The 25,628-nt window shown below is 44.0% G+C and overlaps 1 protein-coding gene across 17 annotated transcripts in view; it reads right to left on the bottom strand.

Moving 5' to 3' along the window:
• LOC147114610 (focal adhesion kinase 1) overlaps positions 1-25,628 on the bottom strand; it is a 630,568-nt gene that overhangs the window by 279,992 nt on the left and 324,948 nt on the right. For all 17 annotated transcript variants that reach the window (XM_085992416.1, XM_085992424.1, XM_085992409.1 and 14 more), the window contains one exon: positions 14,547-14,601. In XM_085992416.1, coding sequence (XP_085848542.1) covers positions 14,547-14,601 — 55 coding nt within the window. The remainder of the gene's footprint in view (positions 1-14,546; positions 14,602-25,628) is intronic.

Consider the following 25,628-nt stretch of genomic DNA (forward strand, 5'->3'; position numbering starts at 1 on the left):
CCAATATCCTTGCGGGGAGGTTTGCTAGCACTGCTGGGGAGGGTTTAAACTAACTTGGCAGGGGGTTGGGGTACAGAGTGGAGCTATAGTAGGGGGTGATTTACGGCCAAATACAGAGGGAAAAACAAGTCAGCTGGGAAGGCAGAGCAAATATGTGAAGGCAAAAGAGAATATGGCAGGGCTGGAAGGCATTTATTTTAATGCAAGGAGTCTTGCAAATAAGGTGGATAAACTGAAGTTGTTGTTGAACACATGGGAGTACGATATTGTTGCTATCACGGAGACATGGTTGAGGGAGGGTCAGGACTGGCAGCTCAATATTCCGGGGTATAGAATCTTCAGGCGAGACAGAGGGGGGTGTAAAAGGGGAGGGGGCGTTGCAATATTAATTAAGGAGTCAATTACTGCTGTAAGGAGGGATGATATATTAGCAGGTTCCTCTAATGAGGCCATATGGGTAGAACTTAAAAACAAAAAGGGGGCAAGCACTTTGCTGGGAGTGTACTATAGGCCCCCAAACAGTCAGGGGGAGATAGAGGAACAGATATGTAGGCAAATCTCCGAGAAGTGCGAAAATAATAGGGTAATAATAGTGGGGGATTTCAACTTCCCCAATATAAATTGGGACAGTCAGAGTGTGAAAGGCTTAGAGGGTGCAGAATTCTTAAAGTGCATCCAGGAGCTTTTTGAGCCAACATGTAGAAAGTCCTACAAGAGAGGGGGCGGTACTGGACCTAATTCTGGGGAATGTAGCCGGGCAAGTGGTGGAAGTGTCAGTAGGAGAGCATTTTGGCGACAGTGACCATAATTCGGTGAGATTTAAGGTGGTCATGGAAAAAGACAAAGACGGCCCGGAAATAAGGGTTCTAAATTGGGGGAAGGCCGATTTTAATATGATAAGGCAGGATCTGGCCAAAGTGGACTGGGAGCAGCTGCTTATAGGAAAATCCACATCAAAACAGTGGGAGACTTTCAGAAGGGAAATAGAGAGAGTACAACGCCAACATGTTCCTGTAAAGGTCAAGGGTGGGACCAACAAGCAAAGGGAACCTTGGATGACAAGGGATATACAAAAATGCATTAGGAAAAAAAGGGGGGCTTTTGGCAGTTACAAAAGACTAAAGACAGAAGAAGCCCTAGAGGAGTATAAAAAGTGCAGGGGCATACTTAAAAAAGAAATTAGGAGGGCGAGGAGGGGCCATGAAATAACACTGGCGAGCAAAATAAAGGAAAATCCTAAGATGTTTTATAAGTATATTAAGGGCAAGAGGATAACCAGGGAAAGGGTAGGGCCCATTAGGGACCAAAGTGGCAATCTGTGTGTAGAGCCAGAGGATGTAGGCGGGGTTTTAAATGAATTTTTTGCATCTGTGTTCACTATGGAGAAAGACGATGCAGACATAGAAATCGGGCAAGGGGACTGTGACATACTTGAACATATTAGCATCGAGAGGGAGGAGGTGCTAGCGGTTTTAGCGGGCCAAAAAGTGGATAAATCCCCAGGCCCGGACGAGATGTATCCCAGGCTGCTGTGGGAGGCAAGGGAGGAGATTGCAGGGGCTCTGACACTAATTTTCAGAACCTCTCTGGCCACAGGGGATGTACCAGAGGACTGGAGAACAGCTAACGTAGTACCATTATTCAAGAAGGGTAGCAGGGATAAACCAGGGAATTACAGGCCAGTGAGTCTAACATCTGTGGTGGGGAAATTATTGGAAAAAATTCTGAGGGACAAAATTAATCTCCACTTGGAGAGGCAAGGATTAATCGGGGATAGTCAGCATGGCTTTGTCAAGGGTAAATCATGTCTAACAAATCTGATCGAATTTTTCGAGGGGGTGACTAGTGGGGTGGATGAGGGAAATGCTGTGGATGTGGTGTACATGGACTTCAGTAAAGCTTTTGACAAAGTCCCGCATAGGAGACTGGTCAAGAAGGTAAGAGCCCATGGGATCCAGGGTGCCTTGGCGCGTTGGATCCTAAACTGGCTGAGTGGCAGGAGGCAGAGGGTGATGGTCGAAGGTTGCTTTTGTGACTGGAAGCCTGTGTCCAGTGGGGTACCTCAGGGATCGGTGCTGGGTCCCTTATTGTTTGTGATCTACATAAAATGATTTGGATGAAAATGTAAAAGGTATGATCAGTAAGTTCGCAGATGACACGAAAATTGGTGGGGTGGTAAATTGCGAGGAGGAAAGCCTCCGGCTACAGGACGATATAAACGGGTTGGTCAGATGGGCGGAAAAGTGGCAAATGGAATTTAACCCTGAAAAGTGCGAGGTGATGCATTTTGGACGGACAAATAAGGCAAGGGAATACACAATGAGTGGTAGGACCCTAGGAAGTACAGAGGGTCAGAGGGACCTTGGTGTACATGTACATAGATCCCTGAAGGCAGCGGAGCAGGTAGATAAGGTGGTTAAAAAGGCATATGGGATACTTGCCTTCATTAGCCGAGGCATAGAATATAAGAGCAGGGAGGTTATGATGGAGCTGTACAAAACGCTGGTGAGGCCACAGCTGGAGTACTGTGTGCAGTTCTGGTCGCCTCACTATAGGAAGGATGTGATTGCTTTGGAGAGGGTGCAGAGAAGATTCACCAGGATGTTACCTGGGATGGAGCGCCTCAGCTATGAAGAGAGGCTGGACAGGCTGGAGTTGTTTTCCTTGGAGCAGAGAAGGCTGAGGGGGGACCTGATTGAGGTGTACAAAATAATGAGGGGCATAGATAGGGTAGATAAAGAGGAACTTTTCCCCTTAGTGGGGGGGGTCAATAACAAGGGGGCATAGATTCAGGGTAAGGGGCAGGAGATTTAGAGGGGATTTGAGGAGGAACTTTTTCACCCAGAGGGTGGTTGGAATGTGGAACTCAATGCCTGAAAGGGTGGTGGAGGCAGGAACCCTCACAACATTCAAGAAGCATTTGGATGAGCACTTGAAATGCCATTGCATACAAGGCTATGGACCAAATGCTGGAAAATGGGATTAGACTGGACAGGGATGGATGGGCGGCGCAGACACGATGGGCCGAAGGGCCTCTTTCTGTGCTGTAAAACTCTATGACTCTAATACAGTAGTGCAGATTAACTGAAGCTCTATTCCACATAAGTCTAGTACAAGAGTAACTCAGCTCATTTTCACAGCTTGTTTTGATGCCGTTTAACAACCTGATTTATTTTCAAGTGTTACTCTTTCTGCCGACAACTGTCCATTACTGATGAGAATGTATGTATTAATCATCTGTTGCAAATGACTGAATTGGCATTGGGAAACATTACAATTAAACAACTACAATCAATATTACCTACGCAGGCTTTCCAAAGCACAACATATAATTTACAGCACATCAGATATTTTTAATTAAAAGTGGGATCTTTGACACACTGCATCCCATTTCAGCAAATGCATCTTAATCACTTACCACAATTAGCACTTTACTAATTCATATCTTTTTTGGACGAACTCAGATAATCGCTGCTGATGCATATCAGTTTGGGAGACTGGGATTTACTTGGATGTTCATACCAATAAAATGCTAAACTATTTCCTTACTCATCTGTTCTGTCTGGATTTATACCCAAGAAATGTTACTTCCATTTTGGTATAAACTCCACAATTTACATAGTATGGGTATAGTAGCGCCATGGTCACGTTACTGGACCAGTAATCCAGGGACACAAGTTCAAATGGGCTTTATAAATAGACGCATAGAGTACAAAAGCCAGGAAGTTATGCTAAACCTACATAAAACAAGAGTTTGGTCCCAGTTGAAGTATTGTGACTAATTCTGGGCACCACACTTTAAAAAGGACGTGAAGGCTTTAGAGAGAGTAAAGAGGTTTACTAGAATGGTTCCAGGGATGAGGGATTACAGTTACGTGGATAGACTGGAGAAGCTGGGGCTGTTCTCCTTAGTGCAGAGAGGGCTAAGGGGAGATTTGATAGAGGTGTTTAAAATCATGAAGTATTTAGATATAGAGTAAATAAAGAGAAACTATTTTCAATGGCTGATGGATTGATAACCAGAGGGCGCCGACTTAAGGTGACTGGAAAAGAACCAAGGCGACATGAGGAAAAACTTTGGCCCAGAAATTCGGGTCGGGGGCTTCCCGCAGGTGCAAGCCCCCCGACCTGCACTTACCTTGCGCGCCGGCAGTTGAGCTGTAGGGCCCTGTGGAATTCCGCTCCGGGGCCTGCTCAAATTCCCGGCGCACTGTGCTTACGTGTCCCAGGGGCGTAGTTAGTGCGATGCGTCCCCGAGATCACGTGAGCCATGGGCAGCCAATCGGAGGAGGGAAAAGCCCATTCATAAGATTGACAGGAAGACCTGTGGAAACTTATGAATACTACGAGCCCCAAAATAGCAGTAAACCGTCAAATAATTTTTTTTTTTTTTAAATCACACTTTTTAAATAAGCTATAAATTACATTAAATAACTACTTTAAACAATAATTTAAATTTTTGAAATTTTTTTTTATTAAAAAAAGGGGCTAAAAATAAACTTACCTTGCTTTAAAGTATTTAAAAATAATAAACCTGTGGAAAAAATGTTTTAATTTTAATTAATTGACCACTTACCTTGTAAAAAGCAGGCCTTACGCCTGCTTTTTAAATGCGTAAATCCTGCAGGCTTAACCTCGCGTGAAAACCTGCAAAAAAAAACTAAGTTCAAAGTGCACGCGCAGCCTCCACTGCGCGCGCGTTCGACCTCTGAACCCCTTCGTTCAGAGGATCGGAAGTGCCGGTTTCCCGCGCATGCAGGAAACCGGCATTTCCATTCGGCCTACGGGTGAGTACCCCGTGCGTACTCACCCGGGGAGAGCCGAATTTCTGGGCCTTTATTACGCAATGAATGGTTAGGATTTGGAATGCACTGCCTGATACGGTGGTGGAAACAGATTCAATTGTAACCTTCAAAAGGGAATTGGATAAATACTTGAAGGAGGAAAAATTGCAGGGATATGGGGAAAGAGCAGGGAAGTGGGACTAACCGATTGCTCTTTGAAAGAGCTGGTACAGACTCGATGGGCCTAATGGCCTCCTTCTGTGTTGTTGTATTCGATGAAATCCCACCATGGAAGTTTGTGAATTTGAATTCAGTTTAAAACACAATTAAATAAATCTGGAATAAAAAGCTGGTGATGGTGACCATGAAGCTATTGGATTGTCGTAAAAACCCAACTGGTTCACTAATGTCCTTTACGGAAGGAAACCTGCCATCCTTACTCGGTCTGGCGATGTGGTTGACTCTCAACTGCCCTCTGAAACCACCTAGCAAGCCACTCGCTTGTATTAAGCTGCTACAAAGAATAAACCGGTCAGACCACTAAGCTGCGACATAGGCATCAGTTTCAGACGTGACAAAGGCACACCCAGCACAGTCGGCCCTGAAAATTCCTCCTCACTAAATCTGGGGACTTGCATCAAAGCTAGGGGAGCTGCCCCACAGGCGAGTGAAGCAACAGCCTAGTGATACAGAATCATGCCCATCAGCCAATGTCCCAGACTCCTCCATCACCAGCAGGACTGATCCACAAGAAGTGGTGGCACAGTCGGGAAGGCATTGCCCTGGGAGTCCTCAACATTGACTCTGGAATCCATGAAGACTCATGGCATCAGGCCATTCAGCCCACTGTGTCTGTGCCGGCTCTTTGAAAGAGCTATCCAATTAGTATCACTTCCCTGCTCTTTTCCCCAAGGAAACCTCTTGCCTTCCTACCATCCTCCAGTACTCCTCCACGTTGAACGCCACTTGGAGGGGGCACAGAGTGTAGCAAAGGCACAGAATGTATTCTGGGTGGAGGGCATCAATGTGCACCACCAAGAGTGGTTTGGCAGTACCGCCATTGTCCAAGTCCAATCTGTGGTCTTGTCACAGATGCATCTGTCCATGACAGAATTCGTCAGAGTGACAAAGTCCCATCTTCACACCGAGGACACCCACCATTGTGGTTTGCGGCATTACCACCGTGCTAAATTAAGAACAGATCTGGCAGCGCAAAACTGGTCACCCATGAGGCAGTGTGGGCCATCAGCAGCAGCAGAATTGTATTCCACCACAATTTGTAACCTCATGGCCCGGCATATCCCTCACTCTACCATTACCATCAAGCCAGGGGACCAACCCTGGTTCAATGAAGAGTATAGAAGTGCATGCCAGGAGTAGCACCAGGCGTACCTGAAAATGAGGTGCCAACCTGGTGAAGCTACAACACAGGACTACATACATGCAAAACAGCGGAAGACCAGTAGCGGGCCAAATACGGTCCAAGTGATGTCAGGTGACGAGTCATTGGTTCCGAGGCAACAGGGTGTCTAGTAATGGGCCTTAAAGACGGGAGGCGAAGATACAGACACTGGAGGCTGAGGTGGTCTGAAGGCAGCCAGGAGTCGCAGATTGGGTACAGTCCCCCCCGGGGAAGGGCCTTTTATTACGGTAGCGCGGCCCCATAACCAGTGGATGTAGCAGCGAGGAGGGCACAGGCCCATCACCCCAAGCCCAACCCCCAGTAATGGGGTGGCTGATAGTTAATAACAGGTTAACGGGTATCATCCATCACCTAACTAATACAAAACTGGTGTTTACTAATTAGCATTTTAATTATCTCAAATGTATTTATTTAACACTGATTTATACTAAATGATAATTAGTAAATTGGTAAACAGATTTATTCACTAACTTAACACCCTCTGCTAGTTAAGCAATTGGTGAGCAATTTAATTGTGCTCATTACTGTATTAATTACACAGCTATTAACTTAAAAGCCACTGAGCGGCCTGTGCGGGACCTCCAGACCACTGCGCGTCTGCGCAGCTTAACGGGAATGTTGGTGTGCGGCCCTCAACAGCTCACCAAAACTTGTTAAGTGGCCCTCCAGCCCAAATAATTGGCCACCCCTGCTGTACACAGGCCTAAGCAAGCCCACAACCAACAGATCAGATGTAAACTCTGCAGTCCTGCCACATTTCATCATGAATGGTGGTGGACAACCAAACAACGACCTGGAGGAGGAGGCTCCATGAATATCTCCATCTTCAATGATGGCGGAGCCCACCACGCGAATGCAAAAGACAAGGCTGAAGCATTTGCAACCATCTTCAGCTAGAAGTGGCGAGCGGATGATGCACCTTGGCCTCTTCCGGAGGCCTCCACCATCACAGATGCCAGTCTTCAGCCAATTCGATTCACTCCACGTGATATCAAGAAACGGTTAAGCGCACAGGATACAGCAAAGGCTACGGGCCCCTAGCCAAGCTGTTCCAGTACAGCTACAACACTGACATCTACCGACAAAGTGGAAAATTGTCCAGGTATGTCCGAACTACAAAAAGCAGGACAAATCCAATCCAGCCAATTGCCGCCCCATCAGTCTACTCTCAATCATCAGCAATGTGATGGAAGGTGTCGTCGACAGTGCTATTAAGTGGCACTTACTCACCAATAACCTGCTCACGGATGCTCAGTTTAGGTTCCACCAGGACCACTTGGCTCCAGACCTCATTATAGCCTTTGGTCCAAACATGGACAAAGAGATTTGATTTCCAGAGGTGAAGTGAGAGTGACTGCCCTTGACATCAAGGCAGCCTTTGAACAAGGGGCCCTAACAAAACTGAAGTCAATGGAGATCAGGGGAAATTTTTCCACTGGCTGGAATAAGAACATAAGAAATAGGAGCAGGAGTCGGCCATTTGGCCCCTTGAGCCTGCTCCGCCATTCAATAAGATCTTCTACCTCAACTCCACTATCCTGCACTATCCCCATATCCCTTGATTCCCTTAATATCCAAAAATCTCTCGATCTCTGTCTTGAATATACTCAATGACTCCACAGCCCTCTGGGGCAGAGAATTCCAAAGATTCACCACCCTCTGATTGAAGAAATTTCTCATCATCTCAGTCCTAAATGGCCGACCCCTTATTCTGAGACTGTGACCCTTGGTTCGAGACTCCCCAGCCAGGGGAAACATCCACCCCGCACCTACCCGATCAAGCCCTGTAAGAATTGTGTATGTTTCAATGAGATCACCTCTCATTCTTCTAAACTCCAGAGAATATAGGCCTAGTCTACTCAATCTCTCCTCATAGGACAATCCCCCCATCCCAGGAACCAGTTTGGTGAACCTTCGTTGCACTCCCCCTATAGTAAGTATATCCTTCCTTAGGTAAGACGACCAAAACAGTACACAGTACTCCAGGTGTGGTCTCACCAGGGCCCTATATAATTGCAGTAAGACATCTTTACTCTTATACTCAAATCCTCTTGTAATAAAGGCCAACATACCATTTGCTTTCCTAATTGCTTGCTGTACCTGCATGTTAACTTTCAGTGATTCATGTACAAGGACACCCAGGTCCCTCTGAACACCAACATTTCCCAATCCCTCACCATTTAAAAAATACTCTCGATTTTCTATTTTTCCTACCAAAGTGGATAACTTCACATTTCTCCACATTATATTCCATTTGCCATGTTCTTGCCCACTCACTTAGCCTGTCTATATCATCTTGAAGAATCTTTGCATCCTCCTCGCAACTTACATTCCCACCCAGCTTTGTATAATCAGCAAACTTGGATATATTACATTTGGTCACCTCATCCAAATCATTGATATAGATTGTGAATGGCTAAGGCCCAAGCACTGATCCTTGCAGTACCCCACTGGTTACAGTCTGACAACCTGAAAATGACGCGTTTATTCCTGCTCTCTGTTTTCTGTCTATTAACCAATCCTCAATACATGCTAGTATATTACCCCAATCCCCTGAGCACCAATTTTGTTTAATAACCTCTTGTGTGGCACCTTATCGAATGCCTTCTGAAAATCCAAATACACCACATCCACTGATTCCCCCTTATCTATTTTGCTAGTTACAACCTCAAAAAATTCGAACAGATTCGTTAAACATGATTTCCCTTTCATAAATCCGTGTTGACTCTGCCCAATCCTATTATTATTTTCCAAGTGCCGTTACCACGTCCTTAATAACAGATTCTAGCATTTTCCCTACTACTGATGTCAGGCTAACTGGTCTGTAGTTCCCTGTTTTCTCTCTCCCTCCTTTCTTAAATAGTGGGGTTACATTTGCTATCTTCCAATCTGTAGAAACCGTTCTAGAATCAATGGAATTTTGGAAGATGACAACCAATACATCCACTATCGCTATAGCCACTTCTTTCAAAACCCTAGGATGTAGGCCATCAGGTCCAGGGCATTTATTGGCTTTCAGTCCCATTAATCGTACCTAGCACAAAGGGAGCTGGTTGTGGTTGTTGGAGGCCAATCATCTCAACCCCAGGACATCACTGGAGGAGTTCCTCAGGGCAGTGTCTTAGGTCCATCCATCTTCAGCTGCTTCATCAATGACCTTCCCTCCATCGTGATCAGTTCCATTCGCAATTCCTCAGATAATGAGGCCATCCATGCCCGCATGCAACAAGACTTGGACAACATCCAGGCTTGGGCTGGTAAGTAGCAAATAACATTCGCGCCACACAAGTGCCAGGCAATGTCATCTCCAACAAGAGAGAGTCTAACTACCTTCCCATGACATGCAATGGCATTACCATCGTCAAATCCCCCACCATCAACATCCTGGGTGTCACCGTAGATCAAAAACCAGGACCAGCCACATAAATACTGTGGCTACAAGGTCAGAGGCTGAGTATTCTGCAGCAGGTGACTCACCAAAACCTTTCCACCATTGACAAGGCACAAGTCAGGAGTGTGATCGAATACTCTTCACTTGCCTGGATGAGTGCAACTCTAACAACACTCAGGAAGCTCGATAAAGCAGTCTGCTTGATCAGCATGCCGTCCACCACCTTAAACATTCACTCCCTCCACCACTGGCGCACCATGGCTGCAGTGTTTACCATCTACAAGGTGCACTGCAATAACTCACCAAGGCTTCTTCGACAGTACCTCTCAAACCCGCGATCTCTACCACCTAGAAGGACAAGGGCAGCCAGCAGGCGCATGGGAACACCACCGCCACTAAGTTCCTCTCCAAGTTACACACCATTCTGACTTGGAAATATATTGCTGATCCTTCATCGTCGCTGGGTCAAAATCCTGGAACTCCCTACTTAACTGCACTGTGGGAGTACCTTCACCACACGGACTGCAGCAGTTCAAGATGGCGGCTCACCACCACTTTCTCAAGGGCATGTAGGGATGGGCAATAAATTTTGTTTTGCCAGTGATGCCCACATCCCGTGAATGAAGAAATATTTTTTTCATAGAAGTTCATGGCCTCTTGATCCCTTCTATTCCCTCCATTCAGTCATCCATTCACATGATACTTTTCAGTTCACACTTTTTAAAGTCACAAATTCCCATTCAGTACATCACAATCAGAAGTACAGCAAAACAGTCAATAGCTGAAGTCAAAACTAAGTATCCATATGCAGTGTCTAGACTAGGTGTGTGGATGAGGGTAGTGCAGTTGATGTAGTCTACATGGACTTCAGTCAGGCTTTTGATAAAGTCCCACATGGGAGACTGGTCAAGAAGGTAAGAGCCCATGGGATCCAGGGCAATTTGGCACATTGGATCCAAAATTGGCTTAGTGGCAGGAGGCAGAGGATGATGGTCGAAGGTTGTTTTTGTGACTGGAAGCCTGTGTCCAGTGGTGTACCGCAGGGGTCGGTGCTGGGTCCTTAGCTGTTTGTTGTGTACATTAATGATTTAGATATGAATGTAGGAGGTATGATCAGTAAGTTCGCAGATGACACGAAAATTGGTGGAATGGTAAATAGCGAGGAGGGAAGCCTCAGGCTACAGGACGATATAGATGGGTTTGTTATTTTTTTAAATTTTTTTATTCATTGATGGGATGTGGGCGTCGCTGGCTAGGCCTGCATTTAGTGCCCATCCCTAATTGCCCTTTAGAAGATGGTGGCGAGCCGCCTTCTTGAATCGCTGCAGTCCATACACCTACAATACTGTTAGGAAGGGAGTTCCAGGATTTTGGCCCAGCGACAGTGAAGGAACGGCGATACAGGTCCAAGTCAGGATGGTGTGTGGCTTGGAGGGGAACTTGTAGGTGGTGATGTTCCCATGCATCTGCTGCCCTTGTCCTTCTAAGTGGTATAGAGGTCGCAGGTTTGGAAGGTGCTGTTGAAGGAGCTTTGGCAAGTTGCTGCAGTGCATCTTGTAGATGGTACACACTGTAGCCACAGTGCGCCGGTGGTGGAGGGAGTGAATGTTGAAGGTGGTGGATGGAGTGCCAATCAAGCGGGCTGCTTTATCCTGAATGGTGTCGAGCTTCTTGAGTGTTGTTGGAGCTGCACTCATCCAGGCAAGTGGAGAGTATTACATCACACTCCTGACTTGTGCCTTGTAGATGGTGGAAAGGCTTTGGGGAGACAGGAGGTGAGACACTCGCCGCAGAATTCCCAGCCTCTGGCCTGCTCTTGTAGCCACAGTATTTATATGGCTGGTCCAGTTCAGTTTCTGATCAATGGTAACCCCCATGATGTTGATAGTGGGGGATTCAGCGATGGTAATGCCATTGAATGTCAAGGGGAGATGGTTAGAGTCTCGCTTGTTGGAGATGGTCAGAGTCTCGCTTGTTGGAGATGGTCATTGCCTGGCACTTGTGTGGTGCGAATGTTACTTGCCACTTGTCAGCCCAAGTCTGAATGTTGTCCAGGTCTTGCTGCATATGGACACGGACTGCGTCAGTATCTGACGAGTCTCGAATGGTGCTGAACAGTGTGCAATCATCAGCGAACATCCCCACTTCTGACCTTACGATGGGCAGAACAGTGGCAAATGGAATTTAACCCTGAAAAATGAGAGGTGAAACATTTTGGGAGGACTAACAAGACAAGGGAATACACAATGAATGGTAAGACCCTATGAAGGACAGAGGATCAGAGGGGCATTGGTGTGCATGTACATAGATCCCTGAAGGCAGCAGGACAGGTAGATAAGGTGGTTAAAAAAGGCATATGGGATACTTGCCTTCATTAGCCGAGGCATAGAATAGAAGAGCAGGGAGGTTATGATGGAGCTGTACAAAACACTAGTTAGGCCACAGCTGGAATACTGTGTGCAGTTCTGGTCGCCACACTATTGGAAGGATGTGATTGCATTGGAGAGGGTGCAGAGGAGATTCACCAGGGTGTTACCTGGGCTGGAGCGCTTCAGCTATGAGGAGAGACTGGACAAGCTGGGGTTGTTTTCATTAGAGCAGAGAAGGCTGAGGGAGGACCTGATTGAGGTGTACAAAATTATGAGGGGCATAGATAGGGTAGATAGTAAGGAACTTCTCCCCTTAGCAGAGGGGTCAATAACCAGGGGGCATAGTTTCAAGGTAAGGGGCAGGAGGTTTAGAGGGGATTTGAGGAAAAACTTTTTCACCTAGAGGGTGGTTGGAATCTGGAACTCACTGCCTGAAAGGGTGGTAGAGGCAGGAACCCTCACAACATTCAAGAAGCATTTAGATGAGCACTTGAAACGCCATAGCATACAAGGCTACGGACCAAGTGCTGGAAAATGGGATTAGAATAGACAGGGCTTGATGGCCGGTGCGGACACGATGGGCCGAAGGGCCTCTTTCTGTGCTGTATAACTCTATTACATTAATTTTGGTGCACAGTTTAGTCACCGAATCACAGAATTCATATTTTACCTACAGGTCTACAGCAACATAACTTTTTGACTTCTGGTACAAGTTATGAGATAAAAGCTGCCTTGTTAGTGAACCCACTTAAGATCACTCACTAAATAATTTAAATGATTCTATTTTGGCAGAATTTTGATATTAACCTTAGGAAAGGTACCACTTTTCAAACAACTGAAAGGGCTCTGCAAATATGTTATCCTTCAAATAAACCTACTCCCTACAACGAGCAGTTACTGTAGTCCTGTTGTATCGCCTTTCACAACCTCAGGACGTCCCATAGCTCTTCATAGTGATACTTTAGAAGTGTAGTCTCTGTACATGACTCAGATTTTTTTTAATTTATATTTAACGGCAAAAGAAACACACGGGTCATATCTTATCTTGACTAGACTGTTGCATAACATTGCTAATAAAGAGCATCCCAAAACAACTCTACTGAATGCAATAGTTTAAGACTAGCCAGAGATCCAGTCTAGGACTGCATGACCTTGGGAAACCATGCAAGTGAATGGGTGTTTTGCATTCCCAGCCAGTAGTGTGGTTTCCGTGGTCGGCTGGCTCCAGGTCGGCTCTCAGATCATGCCAAAGTTCAGGCTGCAATCACTTTCAATCCTTCTGACCTCAATGAGCAACTCAAAGGGGATTTCCTTGGAGGTAAACCATTGATGATTTAAAAACTCAACAAAATATTTTATAGCAATATCATACCTATAATCTATATCAGCACACCTAGTCAACTTTTGCTATTATAAATTCGTATTTCCACATTTATAATAGAAACTGCTTACTTGTCATACTGTAATTACACTCTCCTCCTCGTAGAAGTGGTGCATCACCACCACTGGTGGAAGGTTGTAATTACAGTACAAGTTGGCATGGCCAATTTCGAGTAGAAATGTGGATAAATACATTTATAATACAAATATAAAATTAAGGTCTGAATGAATGACTTTAAATGGGAACTTAATTATGTGCACTCATGGATATATGATTACTTTGAATAAAAAGTACTGGCTCTATATTTTTCTTCCCCTTTCAGATTTTAAAAGCTGAAATTTGCCTAAAAATGTATCATTTTAATTTCCTAATTAAAGCATCATGCCTCATAAAAACAAAAGCTTGCTTTTCTTCAGCCAAGGTGATAGCAAAACAAATAAATAGTGACACCATAATCGAAGTATCATCTATAATTTGGATTTTGGATTGCACATTATAGGTTTAATATGCTGTACAGAATATCTATGCAAAGTCTCACACTGAATTACCAATGTCAGGCATGCCATTGTGGGCAAGTACAAGAAGCCATGTACTTCCCAGGAGGGACTGAGGAGAAACTGGAAGGGCATGTCTCCTGAGTGCAATCTTGCACTTTGATGCTACTAGCTGTACAGCAATGTTGGCAGAGGCATGGAAGTAAATTGCAAGTCTGCCTTTTCAGTTGCAAACAGTAAAATGAATGAAAACCACAAAAGCTTATAAAGCACACTCCTTTGCCTATTTGTTTAAATGCTTCCAATCCCTTTAAAACACCATCAATCTCCTTGTTCCAGATCTCTCAGTGCAATGTCATCAATAAATCTTCTAATTTTACAGACAGTATCTTTTTCCACATCATTGAACTATCATAAGAGCAGAGAATCCATAAAGTCCACCGAAAATGTCAGAAACCTCACAGTCGGAACGCATTCCAAACGCATCTACTTCATAGAAGCAGCTCATTTGATAATAAATATCTTGCACATCTTGGCTAATAGTTGAATTCTAAATCACCATTGGGACATTTCATTTCTCCTTCTGAATTTTCATTTTGCTTGCTTGCGTAAACATTATGCACATGTATAAGCACCAGATGATGCTGATGCACAGACCCTACCAAGGAGGGAAACTGCTGAAGTTTTCATCCAAATAGGCTTACCTTTACTGAATCCAACAGGCTCTTGGGAAAAAATCTCTTCAAACCCACATCCTTTCTGTTAAAAATAAATGAAGTGTGTATATAATTTTCAGTACAATTTTAAAGTCCCTGTTTATTGACCAACAATTGCAAAAACAGGCGTTAAAATCATTATTTCACGAGCTACAAAGTTAATGTTTATGTTTTTCTGTAAATCATGGCACTAACATTACATCATTCAATCAAACATGCCTTTTTGGATATAAAAGTGCATGCCTTCCTTTGTACGTATTGCACAGAATAACTAACAGCATTACTCATGGTACTACAGTGAACAGGAAGGGTCCTCATTATTCCTACTCAATTTAAAGCATTTATAACAGAATATCACTGCTCACAAGACTGCTCACTGCTTGTTAAGAAGACAGAAGCCCGTGGAATTAAGTATGGTGGTATGGAGATGGAATTGGCTCAGTAACAAGAAGCAGAGGGTAGTGGTGGTGGATGGATGTTTTTCAGACTGGGTGGTGGTTTGCAGTAGTGTTCCCCAAGGGTCAGTTTTGGGTCCATTACTCTTTTCAATCGTTTATAAAACGACCTAGACTTGGTTATAGGAAACTTGGCATCATGGTAGATAGTGATGAGGATAGTTGTAGACTGCAGGATGACAGTCAGGATAGTGAAATGGGCAGAAGCATGGCAGATGGCGTACAATGCAAAGAAATGTGAAGTGATGCACTTTGGGAGGACTAATATGGAAAGACAGCACACTATAAATGGCAGGATTTTGAAAAGTGTAGATGGGCAGAGAGATCTTGTGTCCACATACACAAATCCTTAAAGGTGGCAGGGCAAGTTGATAAGGTGGTTAAAAAAGCATATGGATTACTTGGATTTATAAATAGAGGCATTGAATATAAAAGCAAAGAGAGCATGCTAGAGAGCTTGGGGGGTGGCGGGGGGAGTGGGGTAGCCAGAGATATTAATGAGGCTAGGCCTCAGTTGGAGCATTGTACACAATTCTGGGCACCACGCTTCAGGAATGACGCAAAGGCCTTAGAAAGGGTACAGAGGTTTACCAGGATGTTACCATGGATGAGGGACTTCAATGAAGAGAGGTTGGAAAATCTAGGACTGTGCTCCTTGGAAGAGAAAGTTAAGAGGTGATGTAATCGAGGTTTTCAAGGTGATGCGAGGTTTTGGTAGAGTAGAGAGAGAAACACTATTCCCTCCAGTGAATGGGTCAATAAACAGAGGTCATCGATTTAAAATCATTAGCAAAAGATCTAGGCCAGGCAGGGAGTGGGGAAGCCAGAGATATTAATGATAGTCAAAAATCAGGGAAATGTAGTTTGTGTTAGGGGCTAAAGGAGATGGCTTCAGCTTTGCTGATACTAAACTGAAGGAAGGAAAATCTGGCTTAGGCAGTTGGAGGCCAGCACCTTTGGACTGATGCTCAGGCTGATGATTAACATATTTCTTCCTGAGCTACACATTTTAATATCCGTTTCTGAGGAGGAATACAAATTACTATTCGCAGTTCAATGACAGCTTGTGAAGTCTTTACTCTGTTTCCTTTGTGTTGTGATATAAACTGCCTGCCAACAGGCAACAGGGAACTATTACTCCAAATACTATAATCTATTTGCATTACATGCAACTATTCTATCATTCTCTGAATGGAGGTAAAATAGAGCCAACTTCTATATCTTGACAAAATCGAACATTAACTGTTCCAGTACATTAGCTGTTCCACTACAGCTGCAACACTGGCATCTACCCAGCAATGTGGAAAATTGCCCAAGTATGTCCTGTCTACAAAAAGCAGGACAAATCCGACCCGGCCAATTACCGTCCCATCAGTCTACTCTCAATCATCAGCAAAGTGATGGAAGGTGTCGTCGACAGTGCTATCAAGCGGCACTTACTCAGCAATAACCTGCTAACTGACGCCCAGTTTGGGTTCCGCCAGGGCCACTCAGCTCCTGACCTCATTACAGCCTTGGTCCAAACATGGACAAAAGAGCTGAACTCAAGAGGTGAGGTGAGAGTGACTGCCCTTGACATCAAGGCAGCATTTGATCGAGTGTGGCATCAAGGAGCCCTAGCAAAACTGAAGTCAATGGGAATCAAGGGGAAAACTCTCCATTGGTTGGAATCATACCTAGCACAAAGGAAGTTGGCTGTGGTTGTTGGAGGTCATTCATCTCAATCACATGACATCACTGCAGGAGTTCCTCAGGGCAGTGTCCTAGGCCCAACCATCTTCAGCTGTTTCATCAATGACCTTCTCTCCATCATAAGGTCAGAAGTGGGGATGTTCGCTGATGATTGCACACTGTTCAGCACCATTCGAGACTCGTCAGATACTGACGCAGTCCGTGTCCATATGCAGCAAGACCTGGACAACATTCAGACTTGGGCTGACAAGTGGCAAGTAACATTCGCACCACACAAGTGCCAGGCAATGACCATCTCCAACAAGCGAGACTCTAACCATCTCCCCTTGACATTCAATGGCATTACCATCGCTGAATCCCCCACTATCAACATCCTGGTTACCATTGATCAGAAACTGAACTGGACCAGCCATATAAATACTGTGGCTACAAGAGCAGGCCAGAGGCTGGGAATTCTGCAGCGAGTGTCTCACCTCCTGACTCCCCAAAGCCTTTCCACCATCTACAAGGCACAAGTCAGGAGTGTGATGGAATACTCTCCACTTGCCTGGATGAGTGCAGCTCCAACAACACTCAAGAAGCTCAACACCATTCAGGATAAAGCAGCCCGCTTGATTGGCACTCCATCCACCACCTTCAACATTCACTCCCTCCACCACCGGCGCACTGTGGCTACAGTGTGTACCATCTACAAGATGCACTGCAGCAACTCGCCAAAGCTCCTTCAACAGCACCTTCCAAACCCGCGACCTCTACCACTTAGAAGGACAAGGGCAGCAGACACATGGGAACATCACCACCTACAAGTTCCCCTCCAAGCCACACACCATCCTGACTTGGACCTGTATCGCCGTTCCTTCACTGTTGCTGGGCCAAAATCCTGGAACTCCCTTCCTAACAGCATTGTGGGTGTACCTACACCATATGGACTGCAGCGGTTCAAGGCGGCGGCTCGCCACCATCTTCTCAAGGGCAATTAGGGATGGGCACTAAATGCAGGCCTAGCCAGCAACGCCCACATCCCATCAATGAATAAAAATTAAAAAAATTAACATAATACTACACAATTTTGCATATTCCATTTCATAAAGCAGCAAAAGATATGGAAACAAAAATTTAACCTTCTTCATGCTGAATATCCTTAGCCTTTTTGGTGACGGTATGCATGCACCTCTGAATCTTTAAGCTTATTTTTATCTTCCTTTTGCTTAAGATTTGCCAGGAAATGCATCAACTCTAGCTAGCCTGCACCAATGCCACACTTTGATTATTCATCAGGAGATGCCTGCCTGCCCACTTAGCACCTGCCTATTCAGTCTAACTTAGATCAGAAACTCATGGGAGTGGGGAAGGGAATCCATATCTCTGTACTCCGCAGTGCTTCAAAAGTTGAGGGCCATCCAGTCTCGCATTTAAATTAAATCCATTTTCTCCTCTACATGCAAGTAAAAAAAAATTCCACATATTTCTAATAAAAAGGTAAATTTGTGAAAGCCAGGTTATCAGAAGATTTAGTTCACAGTGTAACTGGAATTTCTGTGATCTGTACCGTGTATTTATTATTGGCAATATTAGTCAACTGTAAATATTCTACAAGGATGAAAGGATACTTTATATTCAATGAAACAAAAATACACAAGACTTTTTGGAAACTACACTGGAAACTTTACCTAATGAAAGGCCCTATGCTAGCCTGAAAACATGTACAATTCACAATTCAGGTTACCTCAATAAAAAGGATCCCATTGGGAATGCAGATTTGATCCTTCACTACTCTTGGGTTACGTATCTCAGCTGCACCATGTATGGGAGAAAGGTGCAGGAAAAAGGTACAGTATGCACCAAGAGGAGATTCCCAACTGCTCATCACCTGACAACCAGCCACAGCAGTATTGACAGTGGTCTAGGCGAGGTCATATATCTCATCCTCTGATATGCAGAAAGTGTGCATCCTCATGGGATGGAACACAACCTAAAAAAATACATTTGGTTTGTTTACATCTGGATTTCAGAAAGGAAGATCATACTTGGCAAACCTGATCAAGTTCTTTGAAGAGTTGACAGACATAGTGGATGGAGGAAATGTAGTGGATGTGGTGTACATGGACCTTCACGACAAAGTACCACATAGGAGAAGATTAGAGAAGATTAAGTGGAATGGAATTAGAGGGAGGGTTGCAAATTGGATTAAAAACTGGTTAGAAAGGACGAAACAGTTAAAGGCTGTTTCTCAGAGTGATTGGAAATGGGTAGCAGTGTCCTCGAGTTCTGCTCTGGGACTACTTCTGTTTAGTATGTACCTCAAATGATTTGGATATAGGACTTAAAGGAGTGCTATTCAAATTTGCTATTGTTACTAAAATTTGAGACATAATAAATAAAGCTGTATAATGTGGAAGAGCAGAGAGATTTGGGGGTTCAGGTTCACAAGACATTAAATCAGCACCTCAAGCTAATGGAATACTAGGTTTTATTACAAGAGATATAGAATATAAAAGTCGAGATGCAATGTTGAATCTATATAAAACCGTAGCACATTGGAGTACTATGTGCAGTTTTGGGCTCCACACTATCGGAATGATGCTGATGCTGAGCTAACAGAAAGGGTACACAGTGCAGATTCAATAGGATGTTATAAAAACAGAAAATGCTGGAAGTACTCAGCAGGTCAGGCAGCATCTGTGGAGAGGGAAACAGAGTTAACGTTTCAGGTCGATGACCTTTCGTCAGAACTGGAAACAGTTAGAGATATAAAAGATTTTAAGCAAGTGCCGAGGTAGGGAAAGGGGGAGGGGAGGAAAGAACAAAGGGGAAGGTCTGTGATGGGGTGGAAGGCAGGAGAGATTAAATGACATATGGTATGATTGTACAAAGCAAAAGGACAGTGGAGCCATTACCATCTCCATCCTATCACAGACCTTCCCTTTTGTTCTTTCCTCCCCTCCCCCTGCACTTGCTTAAAATCTGTTACATCTCTAACTTTTTCCGGTTCTGCCGATGGGCCATCAATCTGAAACTTAACTCTGTTTCTCTCTCCACTGATGCTGCCTGACCTGCTGAATATTTCCAGCATTTTCTGTTTTTATTTCAGATTTCCAGCATCCGCAGTATTTTGTTTCAATAGGATGCCGATTGGTACGAGGAAAAACAAGTACGAAAAAAAGTCTTGAAAAATTGGGGTTGTTTTCATTGGAACAGAGAGATTTTGGGGTTATTTGATAGAGGTATTTCAAATTTTGAACAGATCGGACAGAGTAGATACAAAATAAACGGTTGCCAGTGATTGAGGAGTCTAGAACAAGGGGACATAGATAAGGTTAAATGCAAGAGATTTAGGACGGAAAGCAGGAGAACCTTGCTTTATGCAGAGGAAATGGAGTTAGTGATTGAAGTAGAGAGCATGTCAACATTTAAGAATAGGTTGGATAGGTGGTTGAAGGAAAGGCATATAAGGTGATTAGGACTACTGCTTGCATGGAGGATATACACCAACACAAACTGGTCAGGCTGAGCAGCCTGTTTCCATGTTGTAATCTATTTAATTCTGGTTTGATAGCAAAATGATTATTATACAAGCATGAAAGTTTATGCAGTGAACCAACAATTACATGGAAAAGATACTCTTTCCTCGATTTCCAAAATAACTGTAAAATTTTAAATTTCCATGCGTAAAGCCTTTTTTTGGGTTGAAAAAGCTTATTTCAATCACTACAGTCATAGAATAGTACAGCACAGAATCGGTGCCGGCTCTTTCGAAGACCAATCCAGTCAGTCCCACTCCCCACTCTTGCCACATTTCCCTGCAATTTTTTCGCCTTCAAGTATTTATTCAATTCCCTTCTGAAAGCTACTGCTGAAACTGTTCCCACCACCCTATCAGGCACAGCGCATTCAAAATCCTAACCACTCACTGCATAAAAAAAAACAAGCCCATTAACTTTGCAGTTTTGCTGGATTGCTCCAGCTGAGAATGTTGCGGAATTGGTTTATGTTACATGTTATTGGTTAGAGATAATACAAGTGAGTATGTCATTAACAATGAAGTGAAGTATTTAACATTTTTAGCTCTCCTCTACTTCATTTTCTAGCTGATACTTGCAGATCAACAACCCTCTGTTACATAGCAACTCTTGATCTGGTGTCAGCGGGGCTCTTTTGCCTCCAAGACAGAAATTCACTCCAGGACTTGAGCACCAGTGCTAAAAGAGTGCTGCGATGTTGGAGGTGTTGTCTTTTTTATGAGACATTAAACTGAGGTTCCGTTGGTCTGTTCAAATGTTCTGAGTGTACTTTTCATATGGTTCCTAAACATATGCCCAAATTTCTTCTGGCTACAAAATGTACATTGCCCATTCCGTAACTCCTCTCCCCTCGCTCCCCGCGACCCCCAACCCCAATTTTTGGTTTAACCACGGCAGCATTCAAAAAAGAGGACCGAGTTCTCCTGCTGTCCTGACAAACATTCGTTCCTCAACCATTGCTATTTGTAGAGCAATGCTGTGCACAAATTGGCTGCTGCGTTTGCCTGTGTAATAGTGACTTCAGAACTAACTTAGCTTAGGGAGGACCAGGGGTCACAAATTTCAGTTGTAGAAGGCTAGGTGTCAGGAGGTGGTTCTTTTCCCAGAGAATAGTGGACCTCTGGAACAGGTTGCCGGCTCGTGCGGTGGACGCTGATTCGCTGAATTCCTTCAAGCGAGAGCTGGACCTGTTTCTGGCTGGGGTGGAGATCACCTCTTACAGAAGGTAGGTACTGCGGGGAATTCAGGACCAGAGTGATCTGCTGGACTAGTTTCGATTGCCTTGATGGGTTGGAGGGGAATTTCCCAGAATTTTTTTCCCTCCAAATTGGCCTTGGTTTTTTAAAAACTTTTTTGCCTCTCCCAGGAGATCACATGGTTTCGGGTGCGGGTGGAGTGTATATATCGACATACACAAGGATTCGCAATTGTGTGACACAGGCTCGATGGACCAGATGGTCTTTAACTGTCCATCATTGTTAGTAATTTACTGTATATGAAGCACCTTGGGATGTTTCTGAAAGGTTTGACTAAATAAAGGCAAAGTCTTTATTATAAATGTAAGCCTTAAGAACAAGCATCAGCAGGCTGCTGGACTACATGGGCATCAGAGCTGAGCTTCATCCTGATCCTGTACTTATTCTCATTCACACACTTTCTAGAGGAGCATCACTGGATAATATTTTCCTGATTTAATTTCCCCCCCTTTCCAATTTTGCATTCATGCATTTTTCACGTTTCCTAAACATGTGTGTCCACATTCCTTTTGGTTACAAAACTTAGTTGTTTCCTCTATAAATTTTCATTAATTGCTGGTTTAACCAATACCTCGCAAAGTATTTTATGCTGATAAAAGTGATGACATGGCTGGTATTTAGCTGCTACACTTACTTAATTATCCCTTAGTAAAGTGAGCAGTTTTCTTTATGATGTGTCAATCAATGGACATCATCCTTTCATCTCATGTGACAATAAGAAACATTCATTATCCAACTGCTGACACCAATACTGCTTGAAATGCTATGTCAATGTTCCAAAGCAATATTTGGACTTGTTTCACACCCAGCATGTGGTAAATATTTAGTACAAATTCTGACTGACTTGATTGAATTTTTTGAGGTGGTAACAAGGAGGGTCGATGAGGGTAGTGTGTTTGATGTCGTCTACATGGATTTTAGCAAGGCTTTTGAAAAGGTCCCACATGGCAGATTGGTCAGAAAAGTAAACGCCCATGGGATCCGAGGGAAAGTGGCAAGTTGGATCAAAAATTGGCTTAGTGGTAGGAAGCAAAGGATAATGATTGACGGGTGTTTTTGTGACTGGAAGGCCGATTCCAGTGGGGTTTCGCAGGGCTCAGTGCGAGGTCCCTTGCTTTTTGTGGTATATATCAATGATTTAGACTTCAATGTCGGGGGCATGATTAAGAAGTTTGCAGATGATACAAAAATTGGTTGCGTGGTTGATAGTGAGCAAGAAAGCTGTAGACTACAGGAAGATAATCAAGGAAAAAATTAACGGGCACTTGGAGAGGTTTAAGCTAATTAAGGAGAGCCAACACGGATTTGTAAAAGGCAGATCGTGTTTGACTAATCTAATTGAATTTTTTGATGAAGTAACAGGCAGGATTGATGAAGGGAATGCAATGGATGTTGTCTATGAATTTTAGGAAGGCGTTTGACAAAGTACCACATAGAAGGCTGGTTAACAAAATTGAGGCTCATGCAATAGGTGGGTCAGTGGCAGCTTGGATAAGGAATTGGCTTAAGGATAGAAAACAGCAAGTTGTGGTAAATGGCTGTTTTTCAGACTGGAGGATGGTAGACAATGGTGTTCCCCAGGGGTCAGTGCTGGGGCCATTGCTTTTTTTGATATAAAAATGACCTGGATATTGGAAGACAGAGTAGAATTTCTAAATTTGCCAATGACACCAAACTTGGGGCAAACAGTGAGGATGATACCAATCGACTGCAACAGGACATAGAAAGGCTAGCAGAATGGGCAGACAAGTGGCAGATGGAATTTAATACAGAGAAGTGTGAGGTGATGCATTTTGGCAGAAGGAACAGGGAGAGGCAATATACACTTAATGGTACAGTTTTAAAGAGTGTGCAGGGATAGAGGGACCTGTGAGTTAATGTGCATAGGTTCCCGAAGGTGGCATAACATATTGAGAGAGTGGTTAACAAAGCATATGGGATCTTGGGCTTCATAAAGAGGTACTGAGTACAAAAGTAGAGAAGTTATGCTGAACCTTTATAAAGCGCTGGTTTGGCCACAACTGATGTATTGTGTCCAGTTCTGGTCACCACACTTTAGGAGGGATGTGAAGGCACCTGAGAGGGTGCAGAGGAGATTTACCAGAATGGTTCCAGGGATGGGGGATCTTAGCTAGAAGGACAGGTTGGAGAAGCTGGACTTGTTTTAATTAGAGCAAAGGAGGTTGAGGGGTGATTTGATAGAGGTGTACAAGATTATGACGGGTTTGGATAGGCTAGACGGAGATAGGCTGTTCCCACTAGTTGATGGTACAAGGACTAGGGGACACAGATTTACGGTTTTGGGCAAGAGATACAGGGGGGATGTGAAGAAAATCTTTTTTACGTAGCGAGTGGTGAGGACCTGGAACTCGCTACCGACGGAAGTGGTGGAAACGGAGACACTCAATGTTTTCAAGGGGAGACTGGATAGGCACTTGAGGGAAATAAACCTGCAGGGCTACGGGGATAGAGCGGGGGAATGGGACTGACTGGATTGCTCTACAGAGAGCCAGCACGGACTCGATGGGCCGAATGCCCTCCTTCTGTGCTGTTATGACTCTCTATCAATGTACTAGTCAGATGAGCAGAAAAGTGGCAAACGGAATTTAATCCGGAGAAGTGTGAGGTAATGCATTTGGGGAGGACTAACAAGGCATGGGAATACACAATAAATGGTAGGATATCGAGAAGTGTAGAGGAGCAGAGGGACCTTGGAGTGCATGTCCACAGATCCTTGAAGGTAGCAGGACAGGTAGATAAGGTGGTTCAAGGCGGCATACGGGATACTTGCCTTTATTAGCCGAGGCATAGAATATAAGAGCAGGGAGGTTAAGCTTGAACTGTATAAAACATTCGTTAGGCCGCAGTTAGAGTACTGCGTATAGTTCTGGCCACCACATTACAGGAAAGATGTGACTGCATTAGTGAGGGTACAGAGGAGGTTTACGAGGATGTTGCCAGGACTGGAGGATTTTAGTTGTGAGGTAAGATTGGATAGGCTGGGGTTGTTTTCCTTGGAACAGAGGAGGCTGAGGGGAGACTTAATTGAGGTGTATAAAATTATGAGGAGCCTAGATAAAGTGGATAGGAAAGACCTATTTCCCTTAACAGAGGGGCCAATAACTAGGGGGTATAGGTTTGAAATAATTGGTAGAAGGATTAGAGGGGAGTTGAGGAGAACTTTGTTCACCCAGAGAGTGGAGGGGTCTGGAACTCACTGCCTGAATGGGTGGTAGAGGCAGAAACCCTCATCGCATTTATAAACTACTTGGATATGCACTTGAAGTGCAATAACCTACAAGGCTATGGACAAAGAGCTGGAAAGTGGGATTAGGCAGGATAGCTCTTTTCGGCCAGCACAGACACAATGGGCCGAATGGCCTCCTTCTGTGCTGTAAATTTCTATGATTCTATGAAAATCTGTCACTCCCTTCTCCTAAATTCCTTTTATAGTTAAAATTTTTGTTTCAAAGGAAAAAAATGATTTTGCAAATGATCATCCTTTGAAATAAATTATTAATGCATAGTATTGGTTAAAGTTTTCATTTCTTGAAGCACTAAAATCTCAGTCTTTGTCCAGTTTCTTATGAAAACCTTGAGGAAATGCACTCGTGCCCAATTTATGATTAAATACCATGATATTCACCAAATGTTAGAACATATGCATTTTCAACAGCCACAGGGACAGATCCACTTAAAATGAAAGAAAGCGTTGACATCTGACATCCTAGGAACAGCGGGTCAGCTTAAGGCGAACATTTATCTACAAGCTACAAAGCAAGTTTCAGAACCATCTGCTGATGTAATGTGAAAGTGAGTGGAACAAAAAAAATTGACAACTGGCAACGTTCCAGATCAAACTGGTACAAATTACAGTAACCTGTTCCATAGTGAATCCAGTCACAATTATGCAAACTCTTAGAATGTTCAACATTCATGCAGTGTTGTTTCTCAAAAAGCCTTGCAGACATTGTACAAGACAAATGTTAAGTTGGAAATAGTTTGTACGTCTGCACACATCCTTGAAACTCCAACTCAGGAATACTCGTAGAGACTCCGAACTTCATTATGCAATAAATGTAGCACAAAGCAGCACCTGTATATCCTTATTTATATCACAGTATCATGCATATTAGGTACTTGACA

This window comes from Somniosus microcephalus, chromosome 7, assembly GCF_052327205.1.
Source record: "Somniosus microcephalus isolate GS21.2 chromosome 7, FLI_Smic_1.0, whole genome shotgun sequence".
NCBI lineage: Eukaryota > Metazoa > Chordata > Chondrichthyes > Squaliformes > Somniosidae > Somniosus > Somniosus microcephalus.